This window comes from Dromiciops gliroides, chromosome 3 (assembly GCF_019393635.1).
Source record: "Dromiciops gliroides isolate mDroGli1 chromosome 3, mDroGli1.pri, whole genome shotgun sequence".
Lineage (NCBI taxonomy): Eukaryota > Metazoa > Chordata > Mammalia > Microbiotheria > Microbiotheriidae > Dromiciops > Dromiciops gliroides.
The window spans coordinates 584,174,396-584,198,933 of NC_057863.1; the positions used below are offsets into that span (position 1 = coordinate 584,174,396).

The 24,538-nt window shown below is 38.8% G+C and overlaps 2 protein-coding genes across 2 annotated transcripts; one reads left to right on the forward strand and one right to left on the reverse strand.

Annotated features, from left to right (window-relative positions):
• On the forward strand, positions 1-951 carry LOC122750024 (olfactory receptor 51I2-like). The gene has a single exon (XM_043996661.1). It carries the CDS (start codon positions 1-3, stop codon positions 949-951), a length of 951 nt encoding a protein of 316 aa, XP_043852596.1.
• An 11,372-nt stretch (positions 952-12,323) lies between these two features.
• On the reverse strand, positions 12,324-13,286 carry LOC122748076 (olfactory receptor 51I2-like). Its single transcript, XM_043993801.1, has one exon. The coding sequence runs from the start codon at positions 13,284-13,286 to the stop codon at positions 12,324-12,326; it is 963 nt and encodes a 320-aa protein (XP_043849736.1).
• Between the last annotated feature and the right edge of the window lie 11,252 nt (positions 13,287-24,538).

Consider the following 24,538-nt stretch of genomic DNA (forward strand, 5'->3'; position numbering starts at 1 on the left):
ATGGGAGTCCTGGCTAATGTCACCCTTTCTCCTTCACCCTTTTTCCTGACGGGCATCCCGGGTCTAGAAGCACAACATGGCTGGCTCTCCATCCCCTTCTTTGCTATGTACCTGGTGGCTATCGTGGGCAATACTCTGATCTTGGCAGCAGTGCGAGTGGACTCCTCTCTACATGAGCCCATGTACCTATTCCTGTCAATGCTAGCCATCACTGAAGTGGGTGTTTCTGTCTCCACGTTGCCCACTGTAATGGGCATCCTCTGGTTTAATGCCCGTGAGATAAGCTTGGGCGGCTGCCTGGCTCAGATGTTCTTTATCCATACTTTCTCCTGCATGGAATCTGGTGTCCTACTAGCCATGAGTTGTGATCGTTATGTGGCCATCTACAACCCCCTACGATATACGACAATTCTGACCCTGCCCCGAATTGTTGGCATGGGTCTGGCCATCACCTTGAAGAGTGTGGCATTCATGGCCCCACTGCCATTCCTACTGCAACGCCTGCCCTTCTGCCGTGCCAATGTCCTCTCCCATTCCTACTGCCTTCATTCAGACTTGATCCAACTACCCTGTGCTGACACCACCCTCAACAGCATCCTGGGCTTGTCCATCGTCCTGGCTTCCTTTGGGCTAGACTCATTGCTCATAGTGTTCTCTTATGCCTTAATCCTTCGCACTGTACTGGGCATCGCCTCCAAGGAAGGGAGACTGAAGGCTCTCAATACCTGTGCCTCCCACATTTGTGCTGTGCTCCTCTACTATGTGCCTATGATAGGAGTGTCTGTGATGCACAGGGCTGCCAAGCATGCCTCACCCATAGCTCACACTCTCATGTCCAGTGCCTACCTCTTCGTGCCCCCTGTGCTCAATCCCATTATCTATAGCGTCAAGACCAAACCCATTCGCAAGGGAATACTCTCCCTCTTCTCCTGCAAGAAGATCCTGCCCTAAGGACTTTTCTTGGCTAGAAGCAGAGATGTTCACTCAGTCAGGTGGCATGGGTATAGCTCTTTGCTAGCCCATGAAGGGAGAAAATAGAGAAAAAAAAACAACATGTGCTACTACTGCAGAATGCATCATTTGATTATAAGCTGTCTTATACAGGTTGCTATTTGTTTCATGGGCCAATTTTGATTCTTCAAACAGATTGGGAGCTCCCTAAAGTATGGGGAAGGAAGTGAGGTCAAGGTTTCTGTTTCCTTCATCCTCCCTAGCACAGTTTTTTACACCTATAAAAACTTCTTAATTTTTTGAAATGCAACAGAGTCCCATTTGTTTGGAATTAAGTTGGTAGGAGAAGGAGGAGGGAAAAAAAGTGTTTTTAAAAATTGTAGTTTCAAATCTGAAGGGGTTCTAGGTACCTACAAATTGGAGTGAGGGGAAGAATCAGGTGACCTAAATTCTCCCTTCAGAAATTAATATGAAGATGCCTAAGAGATCCAAGGTTGGATCTGACTCTTGGGATTGCCTGGGTTTGAGAATCTCTGCCTCCTAGTAGGAAATGGGGGAAGGAAGAAGGACTCCTGTGTAGGCTTTATTTTTATTTTATTTTTAATTTTTATTATTCTGCACTTAACAAATTCTAGCATGTCAGACCATTTCCCTCTGCAGGGAAAGAAAAAGGCTCTCAATACCTGTGCCTTCCACATTTGTGCTGTGCTCCTTTACGATGTGCCCTTTGATAGGAGTGTCTGTGATGCACAGGACAGAAAAAGAAGGTCAAATATGAAACCAGGAATCTCTCCTCTATTGCCTTTAAGAGAAGGAGGAAGATAAAGGGAAAGATAACAATGGAACAAAGTTCCAAGTTACACTATGAATCTAATTACAGGAAATTAGGTTTAAAAAAAAACAAAGCAAAACCAAAGTCTTTCCTAAATAAAAGGTAAATATAAATAAAACTCACAAAAGGAACAAGGTGCATAAAGCTTAATTGCTTTATAATTAATTTTATAATTGCAATCATGGTTTAACTTGGCGCTTTCTTCCATTGTTATCTTCCCCTCTCTTTGAAAGCAAATAGAGAGATTCCTGGTTTCATGTATGATCCTCTTTTTCTGTAATGAAGATTTATTTTTGTCCACCATCCACATTCATGGACAATCTGAAATATATCCGTAGACCCCTAATAATGAAGAATCCCTAGATAGTGCAAGTTGTATTAGACATGGATTTAGAAAGCACTGGGTGAAAATTCTTCCTCAGGAGGGCATTTCCCAGCTGTGTGACCATATGCAAATTTCTTAACTTTTCTGAGCTTCATTTATGAAGTGAGGTTACTAATAACTATGGCATCTACTTTGAAGGTTTGTTGTGATTATTGCTAACTATCCTGCAAACTTTAAAGTGCTATATTATTTTGCCTTTCCAATGGGTTTATCCTCTTTTTTTCCCTATATTTTAAGTTATCCATGTGCTTGCCCTATACCCTTTCTGACTGGGAGCTCCTTAGGATCAATGACATTGTCTCCTCTAAACTTTTTTATTTCCTCCTTTCCCACATCTACCACCTCCACCTACCATAGTCCTTTGCATTTAATAAGCATCTAATAAATATTGGCTAAATTACAACAATAATAAATAATAGATAGCCTTTATATAGCATATATTTAAGGTTCACAAAGCACTTTATATGTTATCTCATTTGATCACAAAAATCCTCTGAAGTAAGGGCTATTATTATTCCCATTTTATAAATTAAGAAACTAAGGCTGAGAGGGGTTAAGTGATTTGCTCAGAGTTGCAAACAGTCTAAGATAGGATTCAAACTCAGGTTTTTCTGACCCAAGTCTAGCACTCTAGTCACTTTGCCACCTAGGAGCCAAATTCCTAGGGGCATAGGGATAAGATTTTTTTCCCCATACATGCAGAAATGATCAACTTAAGAAAGTCCAATAAGCTTTACATAATTCACATAATGGTTACAAACAGTAGGGATTTTGTTAGTTTTTTTATGCTTTTGTCAAGGGAGAGAGGCAAGAAAACTGGTCAAATAAACCAATCGATGTTAGTACCATAAAATCAAAATTAAATGGCATTGTTCCTTTCTGTTAACAGTTCATCATCTAAATGCTTGTGGAGGAATGAACTTCCAAAGGAGTCTGTTTTGAGGTTTGTTTACAAAAATCTGTTGTTTTAAAACAAAATACAGGATTTTTTAAAAATTTGAAACAAATTTCTAAACAAAATGCTGCAAGAGTTTAAATTTCCAATAAAGGATGAATTCTGATCTGAAAGAGAGAAAAAAAAAGCTTGTGTTACAGATAGGAGAGTGCCCTGGAGATGGAAAACCATAAGGACAGAATTATTTTCCCTGCTGGATTACCTCTGTCATCCCCCTTCCTCCTCCCCAACCTCCACAACCAAATAAATAAAAATAAAAAGCCTGAAGCTTACTTTTTGACTGTTGACCTCAAAGGAGGACAAGATAGTGCCTATAGATTAGGATATGTTCAAAATGATGAATTAAATAGAATCAAATGCTAAAACAGGAAACTTGACTGGTCTGACGCCTAAACCTGTTAGTCTGGAGGATGATTCAATGACCTAGAAGCTCCCCAGGGAGCTCAGAGCTAAGGCTGCTGCAGCCTGGGGAAAGCTAATAATCTAGGTGGGTGTTTTTGTTTGTTTTTTGTTTTTGGTTGTTGTTGTTTTAACTGGTTGATGAAGCAGCTGTTCCCTCACAGAGTTGGCTGGTATGAATGGATGGGTATGGAAAGCAAATGACTTTGTTTCATTTTGTTTTGTTTTTATGTTTCCTACCCCAGCTCCTGGTACACTGCTTTGCATATAGAAGGAGCTTATTACGTGTTTGCTGAAATGGTTAATTTTTTTTACCATATTAGTGATTTTGCATATGAAAACTTGAATAAGAGAAAAAATGAAAGTGAAAAATAGCATGCTTTAGTCTATATTGCATCAATATCAGTTCTTTATTTTGAGGTGAATAGTACGTCCCATCATTAGTCCTTTGGGATTGTCTTGGATCATTGTATTGTTAAAATAGTCAAGTCATTCACAGTTTTTCATCAAACAATATTGCTGTGTCTATGTACAATATTCTCTTGTCTCTCTTCACTATACATCAGTTCATACAAGTCTTTACAGGTCTTTCTGAAATCATCCTGCTTTTCATTTCTTATAGTTTAATAATATTCCATCACCATCATATACCATAGCTTGTTTAGTCATTCCCCAATTGATGGACATTCCTTTCATTTCCAATTCTTAGTTATGACAAAAGAGCTGCTATAAATATTTTTGTACAAATGGATTTTTTATCTTTTGGGGGATGTCTTTGGGATATAATCTGAAGAGTGGTATTGCTGAATCAAAGGGTATGCACAATTCTATTGCTATTTGGGCATAGTTCAAATTGTTCTCCAGAATGGTTGGATCTTTTCACAACTCCACCAGCAGTGGATTAGCATCCCAGCTTTCCCACATCCCCTTCAACATCCAATATTTTCCTTTTTGTTATATTTGCCACTCTGATAAGTGTGACATGATACTTCAGAGTTGTTTTAATTTGCATTTTTCTGATTAACAGCGGTGACTCAAGCTTTTGGAACAAAAACTCATTATTTGACAAAAACTGAAAGTAATAAAAAAAAGCAAAGCAAAGAAAACTGTAAAATAGCACGGCAGAAAATAGGTATAGACCAACATCTCACACTATCTACTAAAATAAGTTCAAAATAAGTACATGGTTTACACATAAAGGATGATACCATAAGCAAATTAAGAGAGTATGGAATTACTTATCTGTCAGATTTATGGGCAGAGGAAGAATTTAGGACCAAAGAATATATGGAGAGTAAAACAAAATGTAAAATAAATCATTTTGATTATATAAAATTAAAAAAGTTTTTGTACAAATAAAACTAATGTAACCAAGATTACAAGGGAGGCAGAAAACTCAGAAAGAATTTTTGAAACAAATATCTCAGATAAAGGCCTCATTTCTCAATTATATAGAAACTGAGCCAAATTTATAAAAATACAAGTCATTCTCCAATTGATAAATTCTCAAAAAGGATATGAACAGGCAGTTTTCAGACAAAGAAATTAAAGCTATCTATAATCATATGAAATGTTTAAGTTTTTAAAAAAACCAAATACATTTTGAGGCATTGATGGATAATGGTTCATGTGAAAATAAAAAGTCCCTTCACAGAAGCACAATAATTCAGAATGAGACTCTTTGTTCTCTAAGGATACAGACTCTTCAATTTGGAAAAAAACCTCAAAAGTCATTGGGTTCAACTCAATGCACATGTAGGAGTACCCTCTACAACAGGGTTTTGGAAGTTTGGTGAAGCCTATGGACCATTTCTCAAAATATTTTAATACATAACTTAAAATATGTAGAAATAAAAAGGAGACCACTTTTTATTGAGATGGTTATCAGTTTGTTTAAAGCAAGTTCACAGATCTCAACTTAGAACACCTCTTCTACAGTATAGCCACCCTCCCCCAAATGGTTCTTAAATCTTTCTTTATCTGAGAATCACTTGGAACGTTGCATCATTCAATAGCTTAGTGTTGAATAGCAGCACTGAGTGGGGCTCCTGTGACTTTCACCTTCCCTGGACACTACTCCCCTGTATGTATCTGCCCTTAAATAGGACAGTAAGCTCCTGAGGTCAGATATTGTCTTTTGTATTTCTATCCCCAGTTGATTGTTTGTCATATGCCTGTGTAATGATTGGAATGACGCCACCTACTGGAGACTTGCTGTGGAGACCTCCACCATGAGGAAAATGCCTCAGAGGCATTGTGGCTTTTCCTTGGCGTCAGGAAATGACGCTTGCTCATGGGTGCTGTCTATCAAGTCTACCAGCCAATCAACTGGAGGAGCCTCCTATGGTCTGGGAGGAGACAGGAAGGAGGAAAGGGAGCCTGCGCAGAGAGCGCTGGCCTTTTTGGCTTCCGGACTTGATGGTGGTGGCGGCAGAGGACTTCACAGGAGATTTGAGGAAAGATAGGAATGCCAGGCTGTTAGAATTCTGTTCTCAATCTTTTTCTTTCTATTTTCCAATAAACCCTTAAAAACCTAAACTCGTTTTATCAGTGATTTTTAGTCAGTTTCCCCCAAACTGGGGGAACACATTAGAATCCACATTTAGAATCTTAAATTACACAGTTTGGCTGACCACGAAGAGGAAAACCGAACATTCATCTTCTGATCTTCTGATTGGGTAAGATTTCCCCTCCCTTGTCCCCTTAAATTGGAAAGAACTACCAAGTATAGGCTATTTTAAATTTCAAATGGATCTTTTAAACACCCTAAGTACCCCTTTTCTAGCTTTACCTTCACTAATCAAAGATGTTGGCCAGCTTGAACTTGAATATATTTTTATTACTCTTTGTGGTTTTGTGGGGCTTTTTGGTGTGGTATGGAGAATTTGGCATGTCCTAGATAATGTTAGAATAAAGATGATTCCCTGGGATTCCCCATTAGGAAAGCTACTTATGGATTGGAATGAGGGAAAACTTAGACTAAATACAACCATGACCAGAGGAGAGCTTATCAGACTGTGTTTTATGTGGCATGAGGAATTACAGGAAGAATGGCCCAAATATGGGTCATTTGATCCCCAAACATTGAGGCATTTGCAAAGAACCCTAAGTAGATGTCCACCTGAACATTTACGTTATAGGAAAATCCAGGCCCCAGTTTACATCTGAGTCTGCCACCCAAACTGAAACGATAGACTGGCAGACAGACATGGCCTGCCTAACCGAAACGCCCAACAGAACAACTAAATCCAAGGCCATTCAGACTGAAATTCCAAATAACCCAACTCTTATTCCCTCACCCTCTACTTCCTCCATGCCAAACAAACAAATAAAGAAAGAAAGAAATGATTCCCCTGTAGAGGAGACAGAGAAAGTAAAAATTTTTCCCCTTCAAGAGATCCTCGCCCATGGTCAAAAAGGTACTATACGTAAGCTCAGACAATACACACCTTTTACACCCAAGGATTTGGCTTTATGGGGACAAAGCACTCCTAAATTTGATGAAGATCCCACAGCAGTTATCAGGCAGTTTAGAGCAATTTTTTAGAGCATATCAGCCCACTTGGAATGATGTTACTGACCTTATGGAAATAATATTGTCCCCAGGAGAAAGAGCAGATATAGTAGCTGCAGCAAACAGCCTGGAAGCCACAGGAAAGGTTGATATGGGGTGGCCTATTCAAGACCCTGACTGGGACCCCAATAACCCTGAGCATTTTGATATGTTGAAAGATGCAAGGGAAACATTGCTGAAGGCAATGGAATCCTGTATTAGAAAGACTGATAACTGGCAAAAATTTATAGATATAGTTAAGGGACCTGATGAGAGACCTAATAGATTTTATGACAGGCTGTGTAAGTATGCCAGGCAATATGCTAGACTAGACCCATTAGACAGTAGAGACGCCCATATTATCTGCTCTCATTTTGTAAACCAGTCATTACCAGAAATTCGGAAATATTTTAAAAAGCAATGTCCTGGGTGGAATAGTTTGAGTCCTGACAGACTTAAAGAAATAGCAACATATATTTACGAAGGAAATGAGAGAGAAGAAAGGAACAGACAGGACATTTTAGCTCCAGTACAGGAAACAACAGGGCAGAGAAACTGGAAAATTGAAAATCGTTATCAACCCCCTAAATTTTGTGAGTACTGTAAAAAACAAGGACACTTCTTGAGGGAATGTAGAACTAGAAAACAAGACCTTAAGAGGACAATGACCGAGAGCCTTGAGGAATTCTTTGGGGGAAATCGAAATAATTTGGAAACTTTTATCAGAAAGGAAACAACCGAGTACTCCTGGATGCAATATTTTTTCTTAATTAGTCTTCAGTTTTCCTCCAAGCTTTACTCTTAATTAATAATAATCACTCACATGTATGTAGCACTTTAAGTTTTGCAGAGCATATCATCTCATTTCATCCTCACAATACACTGGGGACAGGAGGTTTTGTTATTTTCCCATTTTATAGATACAGAAGCTGAGGCAGACAGAGGCTAGTGACTAGTTTCGGTCACAACTGCTATTATCTGAGGCAGGATTTAAATTTGCTTTTGGTCCAGTGCCTTATCCACTGAACCAATCAGCTGTTGTACTTTCTCTACCATGCCACAGCAGCCTCCTCACCCCAGAAACTCACTTTACTCTGTGGACCCTTCCTTTGATTGGTTGAATTTTCCTAGAACCTCCATTTTAAGTAAAGTGCTCAGGTCATTCCATTTCTTCATTTCTTCTTAGGGGCTTCACTCTTGATTCTCTGGACTTTCCACCACCATACCACTGAACTCGGTACCTTCCCTCTCCCAATGCCCCATCCCCATTTTCAGCTTTCTTTTATGTGTACTACTTCAACCCATTAAAAATGTAAGCTTCCTTTAGGGCAGACATTGTCTTTAAATCCACTTGTATAGTATTCCAGGGGCAGCTAGATGGCACAGTAGATAGAGTACAGGTCTGGAGTCAGACTTCTCTTCCTGAGTTCAAAATCCAGCTTCAGACACTTCTATCTGCGTGACATCTGGCAAGTACTTAACCCCTGTTTGCTTCAGTCTCCTGCATCTGGAAAATGAGCTGGTGAAGGAAATGGCAAACCATTCCAGTATCTTTGCCAAGAAAATCTCAAATGGGTCATGGAGAGTCAGACATGACTGAAAAATGACTGAACAACAATAACATTGTATTCCCAGCATTTAGTATAGTGCCTAGCACATAGTAAGTGCTTAATAAATGCTTGTTAAATGATTTTTTGTTTGTTTGGGGTTTTTTTTTGTTTGTTTGTTTTTTTGTGAGGCAATTGGGGTTAAGTGACTTGCCCAGGGTCACACAGCTAGTAAGTGTTAAGTGTCTGAGGCCGGATTTGAACTCAGGTACTCCTGACTCCAGGCCACTGCTCTATCCACTGCGCCATCTAGCTGCCCCTAAATGATTTCTTAAAACTGTCACATGTTGAGATTTATTGAACTTGCATTTCAACCAAAGGGCTTTGGGTTTGTTTTTGTTTTGTCCGATCTTTGTAATTTTTAGCAATGTCTTCTATATGTTTTTGTCTGTTTTGCAAAACTGTAACTAGGGTGGGGCAGCAAGAACATTGTCTCAGGATTATGAATTTAAAGGATACTGACTGCATGACTCTTACCAGATAGAAACAAATGTACTTAGAAACTAATTAGCAAGAATATTTAATCTAAATAAGAAACTGCCATGTTGTACATGCTTCTTCCTCTCCAAGTTCCAGCTCTATTACCTAAGTCCTAGGGGACTTCCTCCTCATATTCTGCTCCCTTCCCAGGATGTCCTTTCAGGGTCTCTACGACACCCCCTCCAAGTGAACTGTAATTTGCTCTAGGTAAATACACACACGCATATGCATAGCCATTCTTCAGAAGACAATGAGGTACAGGGATACTGGCTGTAAGACCAATTAGTGGAGAAATATGTATCTCTTCCTCTTCTGGGGCAAAGTCCTTGTCAACCTGTAGTAATTATGGGTCTCTATATGGCCATTTTGCCACAACTCAGCACAGAGTTCCCAGTAACCATTATTCATCATGAGAAGTTGTTTCCTCCTCAGGAGGATTCCATACTAACCTTCTATTAAGAAAGCAAAGCAAGGGGCAGCTAGGTGGTGCAGTGGATAAGGCACCAGCCTTGGATTCAGGAGGACCTGAGTTCAAACTCAGCCTCAGACCTTACTAGCTGTGGTGACCCTGGGCAAGTCACTTAAACCCATTGCCCTGCAAAAAAGAAAGAAAGAAAGGAAGGAAGAAAGAGAAAGAAAGGAAAGAGAAGGAAAAAAGAGAAAGCAAAAGCAGGTAAGTGGGGGGGGAGAGAAGAGAGAAAGAAGGAAAAGAAACAGAAAGAAAAAAAAAACATACATAGCTTCACAAGTTCAATAGTCCTTCTTCTCTGTGTCACTTTTAACTACTCCTATCTGACTCATACAGATTATAGAACAACCCCTCTGTTTTGGTTTTTTTTTCAATTTAATAAACTGATTGAGTACTTTCTATGTGTAAGATGCCATATTTGGGTCTAGGAGAAAATATCAGGTATATTTCCTCATGCCCCTTCCAAGAGTCCTAGGGACACTGTCCCCCACCTCCAGGCAATTCCAGCCTCTCCACCTCTACCTTAAAGGCTCTTCTATCCATAGGTAAGCTCCTGTGATTTCACCATTCCAGACTGAGTTTTAGAGATGTTAAGCAAGCAACTTGCCTCTGGTCAAAAAGCTAGTAAGGGTAAGAGTGATTTCATCCCCAGCCTCTGAGTCCTGCATGCTATCTACCAAGTGGGCTGCCTCTTGAGATAATCTATGTTTCACAGAAATAATTCCATCCTTCATCCTGTCCATCTCTTAGGTGTTAACATATTTTACTTTAAAAGCTTACTAAATGCTTGTGGATTGATGGACTGACTGTAGTCCACAATGTTTAGGGAAAGAAAGGGACCTCCCCTATGGTAAAAGGAAGAGGTAGGCCCCCTCCGATCTCTAAAGATTGTAAAGCCTGATATCTTCTGTTTCCTACGTCAACATCTCCTGACATTGGCAAAAGTTCTTGAACATGGTCTGGGAGGTACACTGTCATTTTTCACTAAGTCCCTGGCTCAGTTTCTGTGAGTTTAAGGAGTGATCTAGTGAATGTGATAGATCCCCAGGCATTGGTCTAAAGCAGCGTTGCTTAAACTTTTTCCACTTGCGACCTCTTTTCACCTGAGAAATTTTTATGCTATCCCAGCTATATAGATACATAAAATAGGTATACATAACCTTTTACTGTTGCCAATTTTTTTGTGATTCCCCCCCCACATTCAGTTTAAGAAGCTTTGGTCTAACGGAGCCTTTAGATTCACATCCATAAAATGTGCCTAAAGTGTCAAAATGTGTCAAAAGAGCGAGACTGGCAGACTCCCACCATCTCTTCCCTGCCCGGATGACTTCTGGTGATTTCTTTCTTCCCTAAGGCCTTCTTAGGGAAGATTCTATAGAGGATAGATATAAAGAATGGGGAAAAGCCAGGAAAGCACAAAGAAAAGAGGTTGGCCTAGAGATGCTCTCTTCTGGTTTTCATAACTAACACCTACCTGCAGCTCTCAATAGATTCCATATGAAAACCTCTGAATAATAAGGGGAAATTTGTGGTAAGAAAATAGAGGTGTAAGGATTAAACTTTCTCAGATGGTGTTTTCTTAGGATGGGCTATTCAAAGTAGCCCTGTGCCCACTTGTTATGAATTTTAATAAGACAAAATAAAATTATAATACAAACATTTAATTAGAATGCTTTATAATAAATGATCCATTTTACCTCAGTTGATCAATCAATAAGCTTTTAAAAATATCCATTATGTGCCAGGCACTGTGCTAGGGCTTGAGAATACAAAGACAAAAATTAAGCAGTCTCCTGCCCTTGAAGTGCTTAAATAATTTCAAGGGGAAAAAACATGCACACACATAAAGTCATACAACTTATCAGGATTTGCACCAGACAGCAGCAGCAGCAGCAGCAGCAGCAGCAGCAGCAGCAGCAGCAGCAGCAGCAGAAGAAGAAGAAGAAGAAGAAGAAGAAGAAGAAGAAGAAGAATCTTCATACCAATCAAATAAATTGTTCAACTTTTGTCAACATCCTCTCTGAGATTTCTAGTCTTACGAAAGTGCCTGGAGCACTGCGACCTGCCCAGGGATTACAAAATTGGTGTATGTCACAAGCAAGACTGTTTTCTATCCACTGTGCTATAAGACCTCTCATAAATAAATATATACCAAGTAAATACAAACAAATTTATGATGGCTTTGGACTATACTTTTTTCTCTATGTGAACTTTATAGTAAACTGGCATGTTAATAATGCTCATTTTATAAGACTGGTTTACAGTTTTTATATCTTTGTTTTTATGATAATAGTTGGTCACATACATTATTTATTTGAATCCAGTCCTTGGTCAAGTCTCCATCTTCACAGTGTTTCTGTGGGAAAGTATAACTCACCAAGGATGCATTTTATAGCACTATTTTTAGGATATCATTCCTTACAAAAGCAGATATTACTTGAGAAGAGTAGGACCTTTAGAAAAAACCATATAACTGAGAAGAATTGTCTGATGTAGTCTATGACTCAAGTGAACTGTACCACAAAAGTTAGTCCAATCAAATTAGATCACATAACCATCACCCAGGTTCCCTTGTCTTCCTAGTGCCTGGCACCTTACCCAAATGATAGGTATAGAAACTAGGAGGAAATGGACTTCCTATGCTTCTTTACCAAACCCAGAAAGAACTACAGCAAATGGGGTAGGGGGCATTTTATCTCAGCTCCCTCCGAACAGAGCTAGGTGCTGAGAAAATCCTGATGAGCCTCCAGCGGATCTCTTTGGTCTTGATGGAGTAGATGACAGGATTGAGCATGGGAGGGACAAAGAGGTAGATGTAGGACATGACTGTGTTTAGAACTGGAGGGGCATGCTTCCCAAAGCGATGGGCCATGGACACGCCCACCATGGGCACATAAAAGATGAGAACAGCACAGATATGGGAAACACATGTGTTGAGTGTCTTAAGTCGTTCTTCCCGAGAAGCAATCGCCAGTACAGAGCGGAGGATGAGTATATAGGAGAGGAGGATGAGGGCAGAGTCCAGGCCAAAAGCAGAAATCACAATACAGAGACCATATATGCTGTTTGGAGTGCTGTCCCCACAGGGTAGGTGGATCAGATCTGGGTGTAAGCAGTAAGCATGAGACAGGGTATTTTCTTTGCAGAAGGGCAGGCGTTTCAGGAGGAAGGGAAGTGGGAAAACCATGAAGAAGCTTCGGAGTATAATTGCAAAATTAATTTGAGTAACATGGGCATTGGTGAGGATGGTAGAATATCGTAGTGGGTTACAGATGGCTATGTAGCGGTCAAAGCTCATTGCCAGAAGGATTCCTGACTCTGTCCAAGAGAAGAAATGTATAAAGAACATCTGGGCCATACAGGCCTCAAAGGCAATCTCTCTGGCATGGAAGCAGAAGGTGGCCATCACAGTGGGCAGTGTGGACAATGACACACCAAGGTCATTGACTGACAGCACAGCAAGGAAGTAGTACATAGGCTGGTGGAGACTTTCCTCCTCCTTAACAATGAAGAGGATCAGGCAATTACCCACAACAGAGACAGAATAGAGGGCACCAAACAGCAGGAATATCCACTCCTGGGAGTCCTCGAGTCCTGTGAAGCCAGTTAGGATGAAAGGGGGTAAACCAGAGTCATTGGTGAGGAAACCTTGCATGTTGGGACTTTTGGCCAGACTACAGTACAGCTACATTTAAAGGAAAGGAAAAGAAGGGGCATATCATTATCAAATATCTCAGGATAACTATCAAGGTTATACACCAAAATTTATCTTCCTCCACTACCCAGTATATAAATTATGATCCAGTTAAGTTAAATTGATCAATCATGGTTCTTTATCCTTAATCCCTTTCATTCATATTATGTGGCTAGAATATCCACCCTTCCCTCCTACCCCCTTGTCAAGCTTCCTTTTAGACCTGTGTCAAAGTTCATATCTTCTAAGAAGCCATCTCCTGGTAACTCCAAATCAAGATGATGTCCACCTTTCTTGTCTATCTTATCAGAATTAATAGTAATAATAGTATTTGTCATCATTGCTCTTGTTATTATAATATATCTATATATGTGTTCATTTGTATATGTGTATATATGTATGAATATATGTATCCATACATAAGTCTATATGTGTATAAAAAGAACCAGTAATTCATATATGTCTCCTCCAAGAATAGAGAAAGCAATAACAAGCATACCTTCTGATGTTCATACAAAAACTTATCAAATGTCAGTAATAAGACATGGTGAAATTAGAGACATTAATGTAAGATGCGAGGATATTTGAGGTAGTATTCATGACAGTAAAATGGCTGTACTTTATCCACGACTTACAAGGCACTTTGCTTAAAGCTATCTTTTTGTACTTTGGTTTTCTGATATTTTTTCCCATTTTCTAATTCCTACTCAACTTACCTTGAGACCTACAAATAAATTGAGATGAGGGTGGGGGTGGAAGATGTCAAACATAGCTAATTCCATACTTACATATCATATATCTCTATCTCTATATATCTCCTTTTCCTTATCCTTACTCTCTAATAGCCAGCAGCTCAAAGTTGCTAAGAGAAGAGGAGAATCTCCATCATTTTACCATCATTCTGTACATAGCCCCTGGCTAAAGATGGAATCCAATCTATCTTTAAGCATATATACTTTAAAACAAAGACATGATGGAGAGGAGAAGAATTTATGACCAAATGATATAGAGAATATTGTGAAATGCAAAATGGATGCTTTTGATTACATTAAATTAAAAAGGTTTTTGTACAATGCATCCAAAATTAGAAGGGAAGCAGAAAAAGGGGCAATAATTTTATAGCCAGTGTTTCTGATAAAGGCCTCATTTCTAAAATATATAGGGAACTAAATCAAATTTATAAGAATGCAAGTCATTCCCCAATTGAGAAATGGCCAAATGATATGAACAGACAGTTTTCAAATGAAGAAATCAAAGCTATCTATTGCCATATGAAAAAAAATGCTCTAAATCAATATTCATTAGAGAAATGCAAATTAAAACAACTCTGAGGTACCACCTGACACCTATCAGATTGACTAATATGACAAAAAAGGAAATAATAAATGTTGGAGAAGCTGTGGAAAAATTGGAACACTAATGCATTGTTGGTAGAGCTGTGAACTGATCCAACCATTCTGGAGAGCAGTTTGGAACTATGTCTAAAGGGCTATGGGACTGTGCATAATCTTTGACCCAATAATACCACTACTAGGTCTGTATCCCAAAGAGATCATAAAAAAGGGAAAAGGTCCCATATGTACAAAAATATTTATAGCAGCTCTCTTTGTGGTGGCAAAGAATTGGAAATCGAGGGAATGCCCATCAATTGGGGAATGGCTGAACAAGTTGTGGTACATGAATGGAATGGAATACTATTGTTCTGTAAAAAATGATGAGCAGGCAGATTTCAGAAAAAACCTGGAAAGACTTAAGTGGACTGATGCTGAGTGTAGTGAGCAGAACCAGGAGAACTTTGTACACAATAATAGTCACATTGTGTGATAATCAACTGTGATAGACTTAGCTCTTTTCATCAGTACAGTGATCCAAGATAATTCCAAAGGACTCATGATGGAAAATGTTCTCCACATCGAGAAAAATCTGTGGAATCTGAATGCAGATCGAACCATACTGTGTCTACTTTTTTGTTTATTTCTTTTTTGAGGTTTTTCCCTTTGTTCTGATTCTTCTTTCAAAACATGACTAATACAGAAATATATTTAATCTGATTATACAAATATAACCTATATTAGATTGCTTTATGTCATGGGGAGGAAGGAGGGAAGGGAGGGAGAAAAATTTGGAACTAAAAATCTTATGAAAATAAATGTTGAAAACTATCTTTACATGTAATTGGAAAATAATAAAATACTTTTGTGATTAAAAAAAAACAACAAAGACATGTTTTGTTTTGTTTTGTTTTGCCGGGAAGTGAGGGTCAAGTGACTTGCCCAAGGTCACATAGCTAGTAAGTGTCAAGTGTCTGAGACAGGATTTGTACTCAGGTCCTCCTGAATCCAGGGCTGGTGCTTTATCCACTGTGCCACCTAGCTGCCCCTGATTGTTTTTTTTTTCAATAGTGGAAAATGCATAAGAAAAGTAACCCATGAAAAATAAGATATGAAAGCTTAAATATACATTTTCTTGGAAGCATCTAGATTTAATTAAGAGGAATTAAACAGAAATGGGGGAGATGGAAGAGCAAAGAAAATTGCCCACATGTGTATTATACATATATCTGCCACATCAATATATGTATATATGTGTGTATATATATGCACGTGTGTATGTATATACATACCTGTTTGTTGTGTGTATGTGTGAAAGTCAGTAATTCACAGGTATCTCATAAATATCCAAGAATAGATGCAGTAATCAGAAATATGTCCTCTGATATTCATACAAAAGTTCAGAAAATGTCAGTAATAAACAAGGTGAAATAGAGATACTAACATAAGATGTTGATTTTTTTTTTACTTAATAGGCAAAATTTTATAGGAATAGCATCTGTGACTGCAAAATGACTATACTTTATTAACAAGGAACAGGTTAAATTTGACTCCAATATCTAGCAATATCCTTGAATTTACTATTAATGTGGGTGTTAGTGAATATAGGAAAAAGGAAGTGATGATCACAGAGAGCCAATAGGACTTTAAAATGAACAGATCTTGTCAGACTAACCTCATTTTGTTTGTTGGCAGAGTTACTAGGCTGATGGCTAAAGAGAATGTTCGGGATATACTATACCCAGATTTTAACAAACATTTCACATAGTTTCTCATGCTATTTTGGGACAAAAATGGCCAAATTTTAAGATATGAAATTAATAGAGATAAAAATAAACATTTATGCTTGAGTTAAAAAATCAACTTCACAATATTAATTAGGCAACAGTTTTGTTTTATTTTAAATGACAAACGCCACCTAAGAATTGGTATATTCCATGCTAAATATGAATCAACATTGTGACATAAACCACCAAAATGTGGGTTTAGGTTCTATTTAGAGAGACAGTGATGATAATAATAATAATGAGTGATAGTCCTCTATTTTCATAATGGTATCTGGAAAATTATGGGGACACAGAATAGCTCTGTGAAAATAGCTTGTTCTATCTCATATCAAAGGACATAACAGAGCAATGATAGAAGTGAGGGTGAAGGGGAAAGTTCCAGCTAGGTAGATATAAATTTAATTCAAGAAAAGACTTTTTGGCAATGAAAGCTGTCCAAAGTACACTTTAGGGCAGCTAGGTGGCACAGTGGATAAAGCACCAGTCCTGGATTCAGGATGACCTGAGTTCAAATCCAGCCTCAGACACTTGACACTTACTAGCTGTGTGACCCTGGGCAAGTCACTTAACCCTCATTGCTCCACCCCCCCCCAAAAAAAGAGAAACAAAGTACACTTTAAAAAGTAATAAGTAGTACCTTACTTATTCTGACCGATGAATAAAATGGTGTAAGGAACTCCGTTTTCCAAGGCAGACCTACTACTGTCATGATGTTTAGAGGAGTTAAGTTGCCTGGAACAGGTTAAAAGACTTGCCCAGGCTCACTTAGCCAAAATATGTCAGAGACATTAAGTGTCTACTATGAGCCAGGCACTCAGAGAATATAAATACAGCAAATGACACAATCTCTACTCACAAGAAGTTTCCGTTCTAATAAGCAGACAACAAGGCATACAGCATGTCCCAGAAGTCCTCGTGTACTTTTAAAATCTTTCAGTTTATTAAGCTTATATTAAGCTACTAAAGCTTAAAACTGAATTCAGATTTTCCAGGACCCCCTCTGAAGAAGTGTGTGTGTGTGTGTGTATATATATATATGTAGAACAAACATGAATTTTTAATAAGAGTAAGTGCATTAAGGAAATTATTTGTGTGAATGATGGGTTGCAGACAATAGTTCTGAGGCAAAGTAAATGCCTGGGAAGCTACTACAACAGAGATAAGGGCCTGAAACTAGGATAGTGACAAAGTGCTTAACGTGGGGAGGTACTGCAGAGAGAGAGGTTCAATACAAGTTGGGAACTGATTGTCCAGAGGGCAGAGCAGGGAGAGAGAAGAAACAAAACAAAGATAAGTCTCTAATTTGGAGCCTGAGTGAGTGAAAGGAATGCCATGAATCAACAGAAGCAGTGGAGTCAGGTTGGAGGAGAACTCAGGGATATTTTAGATTCTTTCCTATGAGTGATTAGGATGGGGGTGAAAAAGGTAAAGACCATTTACAGGATCTCAAATATCACTGCAAAAGTGGCTTCCGAATTCCAATTTTAGGAAAGGTCTTCTTGAGATGAGCTTATTCTTCTAAGGAAGGAAGTGTCCAATACTCATTCAGACCCATCCTCCTGGCAGATTCTAAGTTCCTCTCCTTTGAGACCAGGCATAGCTCTGGGCAGCAGGTATTACTGGAGAGGGGGTGCATGCAGTACTTACCTTCCTTGCTGAGGTCTAGAGGGCAAAGGAAGGATCTTGGGTAGAAGCAAGCACTGCTGTCAATCACTGTGAGCCCTTTATGTAGATAATACAGGCTCCCAGTAATAAATGCTTTATAAAGGAATCAGGGGAATCTCCAGGGCTTATAATAATTTAGGGACTCAGAGGCCCTGAGGTCTATTCAGTCTACCAGAAATGAGTAGAAAACTGAAAGAAGGGAGGAAGGTAGAGAGGGATCTGTGGTTTCTTGGAGTTTAATTTGGCAAGGTGAATTTGGCCAAGATTCTTGTCTTTCCAACTTAACTGAGAAAGATTCTTCATTGAGGACCCCTACTCAAACTCTAATCAGTATTAATTAGTCCATAATGATTCTATAAGAGGTATTTGTTATTGGCAGTTATTTTCTTATATTCATTTTGTAATATATATTTAGTCAGTTATCTAATAATAATAATAATAATAATAATAATAATAATAATATATAAGCAATGTGTTAATCCATATTTTGTATGGGAACGTGGCCTCTAATGGGAGGGCCCTATAATACACCCAAAACTCAAAAGTAATAATACCCACTACTTGTTTACCAGCTTTGGAGCTAATTTGTGTAACTGAAAGAATTCTGGCACGTACATCTCACTCTGTTTTGCTCAAATTCCAAGTCAAGCATGAGTGACATGGTAATGGAAAAACTCCCCCAATATACAGAACCCTCCATATGTTCTTAGATCATCCCCTCTTGCCCAGCCTAAGGAGGAATCCATCTATCTCATGACCTTCTAGTTACCAGAAACACCCCCTGCTTCACCCATCCCATGAACCTGCTCACATACTATATTTACTTATTATAGCCTATTTGTCATATGTCAACCAATGGAATTCTGTATTTTTTATAACCACTTAAGAATGTTTAGGTAGGGGCAGCTAGGTACCACAGTAGATAAAGCACCGGCCCTGGATTCAGGAGTACCTGAGTTCAAATCCAGCCTCAGACACTTGACACTTACTAGCTGTGTGACCTTGGGCAAGTCACTTAACTCCCACTGCCCCACAAAAAAAAAAAAAAGAATGTTCAAGTAAAGGATCTGATATTAGGCCTTATAAAATTAAGGCACTGGAAGGAGAGGTATCTCAGACCGTGAGGAAGGTCTGGAGTCTATTTCATTAGAGGGGACCTCTAATTAATAAAATATTTTAGCTCAGAGCTCTGCCTCAGTTTCTCTTTGGGTCATTCAGGGTAATTTTCATTGCCACATAACTACTAGCTACCTCTGGCCAAATTTGTACTGTATAATAGTAATCATTAGTACAGTTGGTACTTGGCTCTGAATCTTTTGGAGGTTATTCACTGCACCATCACAAATTCTGTCCTGATTTAAACAAGCTAATGAGACTTCATTAAGGATAAATTTGTGATTAGAAATTCAGTGTAAGACCAAGGTTAGGGTTCAGGGCTAGAGTTAAAGCTCATTTTAGGTACAATTTGCCAGTCAGACTATGTGCTAGGTTAGGAGTTTTAGCAGTATCTGTCATAATTTTTGACAGGGATCAGGGATTAAGTCAGAAGTCAGGATTAGAGTTCAGTACGTGACCAGAAACAGATCCATTTGTAGCCCATACCAGAGGTCAGTCTGTGGGAAGGTTAAAGGGTCAGTTTTGGCCAGGAGCAAGCTGTCTTTAGCAGGGTTCAGGGCTTTGGGCCTGCATTAGGACTCAAGGTATGATGTGATTTAGAAGGTAGTCTGTGGCTGGGGATCATGGTTTAACCTAGGGAGGGGTCTGAGTGCTATCTACGTACTTATTAGTTCAGGAGTAGTCAAACTTTTTGATCATACATCTCTATCAGTAAAAAATATTTAAGCATGTGCCCCCTACATATGTGTATATGTTTACTTATAAATTATATACAATTATACCAATGATTGCCTACTTTATACATCCTATGCAAAAACAGAAATTGAAAGGATGAGGTAAAGATAAAAATTAATATTTGATCCTGGAGTCAACAGGGAGCCACTAGAGTTTATTGATCCTGGAGTGGCATGGTCAGATATGTACTTTAGGAAAATCATTTTAATAGCTGTGTTATGTGTAAGTTGGAGAGGGGAATTATGAGATGGGAGAGCAATTAGAAAAGTATTGCTATAGTCCAGGTGACAGGTGATTAGGGCCTAAATTATAGGGATGACTGTGAATACAGCAGAGGACAAATGAAAAAGATTTGAGGGAAAATTTATATTATACTATTATATTATTATATTGATTAAAATTATATTAATAAACAATTATTAATGTGTGATTCATCCTTTTCCCTCCTATTTTATAAAAACCCCACTTCTAAAAAAGCTAGTTAGGTCTGTGAAGGGCATGACCAGACCAAGTAATGTGATCAATCCTAGCCCCCAAGGAACCTGCATATTAACTAGTTTGGGCTGGGCTCAGGCAAATGGGGTCCTGGCTTTTGTCTGCTTTGTAAACAGAAGACAAACTGAGCTAGTCAAAGCCATCCAGAGAGATGCTAGTGTCCTTGACCCTTTCATTAGAGTTTGGGGGACTGGTCATGAAGGAGAACCCAAGCCAGAGAGATCCTGATGGAACCACTAGATTGCTAGAGGGGACTGGAATCCCCTGACCACGTCATGTTCTCAGCTAACCTACCCCCCCCCTTCAATGATGAAGTAAATGGGAGGGGCTGAGGATTCTTAAACCACCACCTTATTAAGTGTTCACCAATTAGGCTTGAATATTTTTCTTGTCAGGGGTAGTCCTAATAATGTGCAGTGTTATTCAATAAAGGAAGCAACAATAAAGGAAGACAGATAAGCATTTAAGATGACTGGAAACCCTCCTTTTTATCTTTGGTTATCAAGAGAGACTACTTTAGTTTTATTTATTTATTTAATTTTGTGGGGCAATGAGGGTTAAGTGACTTGCCCAGGGTCACATAGCTAGTGTCAAGTGTCTGAGGCTCATTTTGAACGCAGGTCCTCCTGAATCCAGGGCCAGTGCTTTATCTCCTGTGCCACCTAGCTGCCCCCTGAGAGACCACTTTATTGATAAATTTATTGATTATTAGCCAGCTTAATTAACAAATTTATTTTTTAATAGCTGGAAACTTTGACTCTCAGAATTTTATTCTCAACAGAGTGGTGAACCTGTGTGCCTAGAAGGATGATGGGTATTCTAGAGTAATAGGGGAATTTAGAAGATGGGTCAGTATATGGAGGGAAAACAATTAATGAGTTATCTAAGGAAAACTGCAACCCATTTATGACTGCTTATCACTTTGTGAAACACATTCTGTCCCCAAAAAATTAAAAGTGGGAAGATAGGGACTCTCCCTCATGGTTACAACCCCAAAATATACAATTAGACCTCAGATGGGTGCTGTTACATCCATGTGGTGATCTGAGGGCCAAAAGGTTGGTATAATGAGGTTTTAGGAGGGTTTGGCCAATGGCATTTGTGCAGCTACTGCTGTCACTACCCAGGTAGAGGTTTGGTTATAATTGCCTCACCAAATGGCTAATTCCTGGTTCAGAAATGAAAAGCTGGAGAGCATGCACAACATACAGAAAGTACAAAGAGGTGAAGTGTTGAGGGATAAAGGTCTGGTTGTGTGGGAGATGAACCCTATAATTGGCTATCATGGGGGAGAGGGGAAGTGACCCAAGTTCCCAACCAATAATTGGATGATCACATACCCATTGGGGTTGAACTTCCTTGAGTATTGAGCTATGAACTCTAATTTGGAGGCCAATGGACTAGAGCATTGGGCTGAACCTGATTAGATGAGATGGGAGAACAATTAGAAAAGTATTGCTATAGTCCAGGTGACAGGTGATCAGGGCCTAAATTACAGGGATGACTGTCAATACAGCAGAGGACAAATGAAAAAGATTTGAGGGAAAATTTATATTATACTATTATATTATTATATTAATTAATATTATATTAATAAACAATTATTAATGTGTGATTCATCCTTTTCCCTCCTATTTTATAAAGACCCCACTTCTAAAAAAGCTAGTCAGGTCTGTGAAGGGCATGACCAGACCAAGTAATGTGATCAATCCTAGCCCCCAAGGAACCTGCATATTAAAATCGTTAAACATAAAGTCTTATAGTCAGGAGCAAAACTTTGGTTGGGGGAGTCAAGGTTAAGATAGTAGTTGTTATGAAAAAGATCTGGGCAAAAGGAGGAAATGATTTGTATCTGTAATGAACAATTTTTGTGTACAAAGGAACAGCCTGTGTATCAACTCAAAGTTGGCATTCCTTATGGCTGTTTGGTGTAGACCATATGAGAGCTTTGAAGCCATGTGTGAGTGAGGACTAAAGAAAGGACTTGCATTTTTAGAGGCAGGAGTCCTTCCCCTCCACTCCCCTTATCGGTTATAAAACCAGAAGAGTGGATTACTCAATAAATGTTTAAAAGGGATTCGTGGTACCCTTATTTCCTCTTCTTTTCAAGCTGTAACTCATATTGTAACTGTTTTCACTCACTGTAAGAGGGTTGGGAAAGAACAAATTGCTCTGTCTCTCATTCTGGCTTCCAATTGGCTATGAGGATATGGCTTCTAAAACAAATGCCTGACTTCAGCAAACATAAGCAAAGATTTCAGCCCCCTTTTTTGTGTTTAAAATGGACATTTATTGGCTTGGAGCTGACCTCCTGAATTTAAGAGATTTTTCAGTTCTTCTATTCCATTGGGTCAGAGCTGAACAGTGGAAGAGGAGGAGTTCCCATCAATTAATTATTCCAGACCTGCCAGAGAGGATGGCCACCAAAAAGAAGAGAAATGGCCCAGGACAGGCCACTGTACTAGCAGACATTCACCTAGAGTCATTTAGATGAGTGGAACAGAAGTTCCGTACCAGGAATCTCTGATTTAGAGTCAAGGTGAAATGTAAAATGATTAATTAGTCATCCTGCAAACAATCTGCTATATGTTCTGATGAGATTTAAATATCACACTCCCAAGAGATTGTAACAGTAGTAATGCACCCTGTGCATCTTTTATCATTAGCATTTCTTTTGTGCATTTTATATTGTATGCTGGGTACCATTTTAACTTACTTCTCGTTCTGGGAGAAATCCTAGATGTGAGCCAAGATCTAAGCTAATTAAATTTGTCCTTAGGGTGCCACTGTAATTGATTAATGAGCTTGAGAGTATGATAAGAGGGAGTTCCCCTCTGATTAGAGGCTAGGCTCCCAATAACTAGGCCTGGTCTGAATTAACTGCCTAGGTCCAGAACAGAGCAGTTCCTAAGTGGTAAATGGAGTGGTTGCATATCATAGACCCTGTAGGTACAATGTTAGCTAGGAAAGCCTTACTTCATCTAAAGTGGCATGTTCCATGTTTTTATATGTTTACTAAAAAGCCCTTAATTCTGCTGAGCTACAGCCTTCCTCGCAGTATGTATCTTTTACCTCTTGGATTTAATTTCCCCTGAAAGCACATGGAATGAATCTTTCGACTATAATCAGGGTCAAGATCATTGCCTATGTGACAATTTCCTGCAGTTTTGTTTCTCACATCTCACTAAATCAATAAAGATGGTATATAGACAAGGGGATATGGGCCCAACAAATAGGTGTTGAATGATTAGTAAATGTTAGGATGAGCAGAAATAGAGGGAGAGGATGTAGACATACTTGCCCAGGTGCCCATCTTACCACATCTACATAATGAGTCAATTTGTCTTAAATACTTAGCATTATGGTGCACCACCAAGTTTCTTCACTATTACCTCAAGTCCATCAGGACAGCACGACCTTAATAAATGCTTTCCCAGGATCAGAGAATTTTATAATTTGGAGGGACCAGAGAGGTCATCTAGTCCATATATAATAATTGACATTTGCATAGCACTTTAAGATTTACAAAGAGTTGTACATACATTATCTCTTTTGAATCTTAGAACAATCTTATGAAAGAGGTACCATAACTATTATTATACCCATTTTACAGATAAGGAAACTGAGGCTCAAAATGTTAAGTGATTTATCCATGGCCTCACAGCTAGGAAATATCTGAGGTAGGATTTGAACCTAAGTCCTTGAATTTGAAATCCCAATAAAAAGACTTTCAGAAATGGGGTGGGGGTGGGGATGATAATTATTTCTTGGGATAGTTTATTCCATTTTGGGATAGCTCTAAATTCATAAGAAGTTCTCCCTTACATTGAACTGAAATTTGCATCTCTGCAATCCTCACCCACACATCAAAATTAGTCCTAGTTCTTTCCTCTGGGCTAGACTAGTTAATTTCCCAAGTTCTCTTTTGCCTGACCTCCTTTCAAATCCCTGAAGACAGTTTTAATGTCTCCTCTAAGTCTTCTCTTCCTCAGACCTTTAACCAAGCTTCATATGGCGTGGTCCCCAGTCCTTTCATTATCTTGATGACCCTTCTGTAGATGAGAAAAGTTCAAGTCTGTTCCCA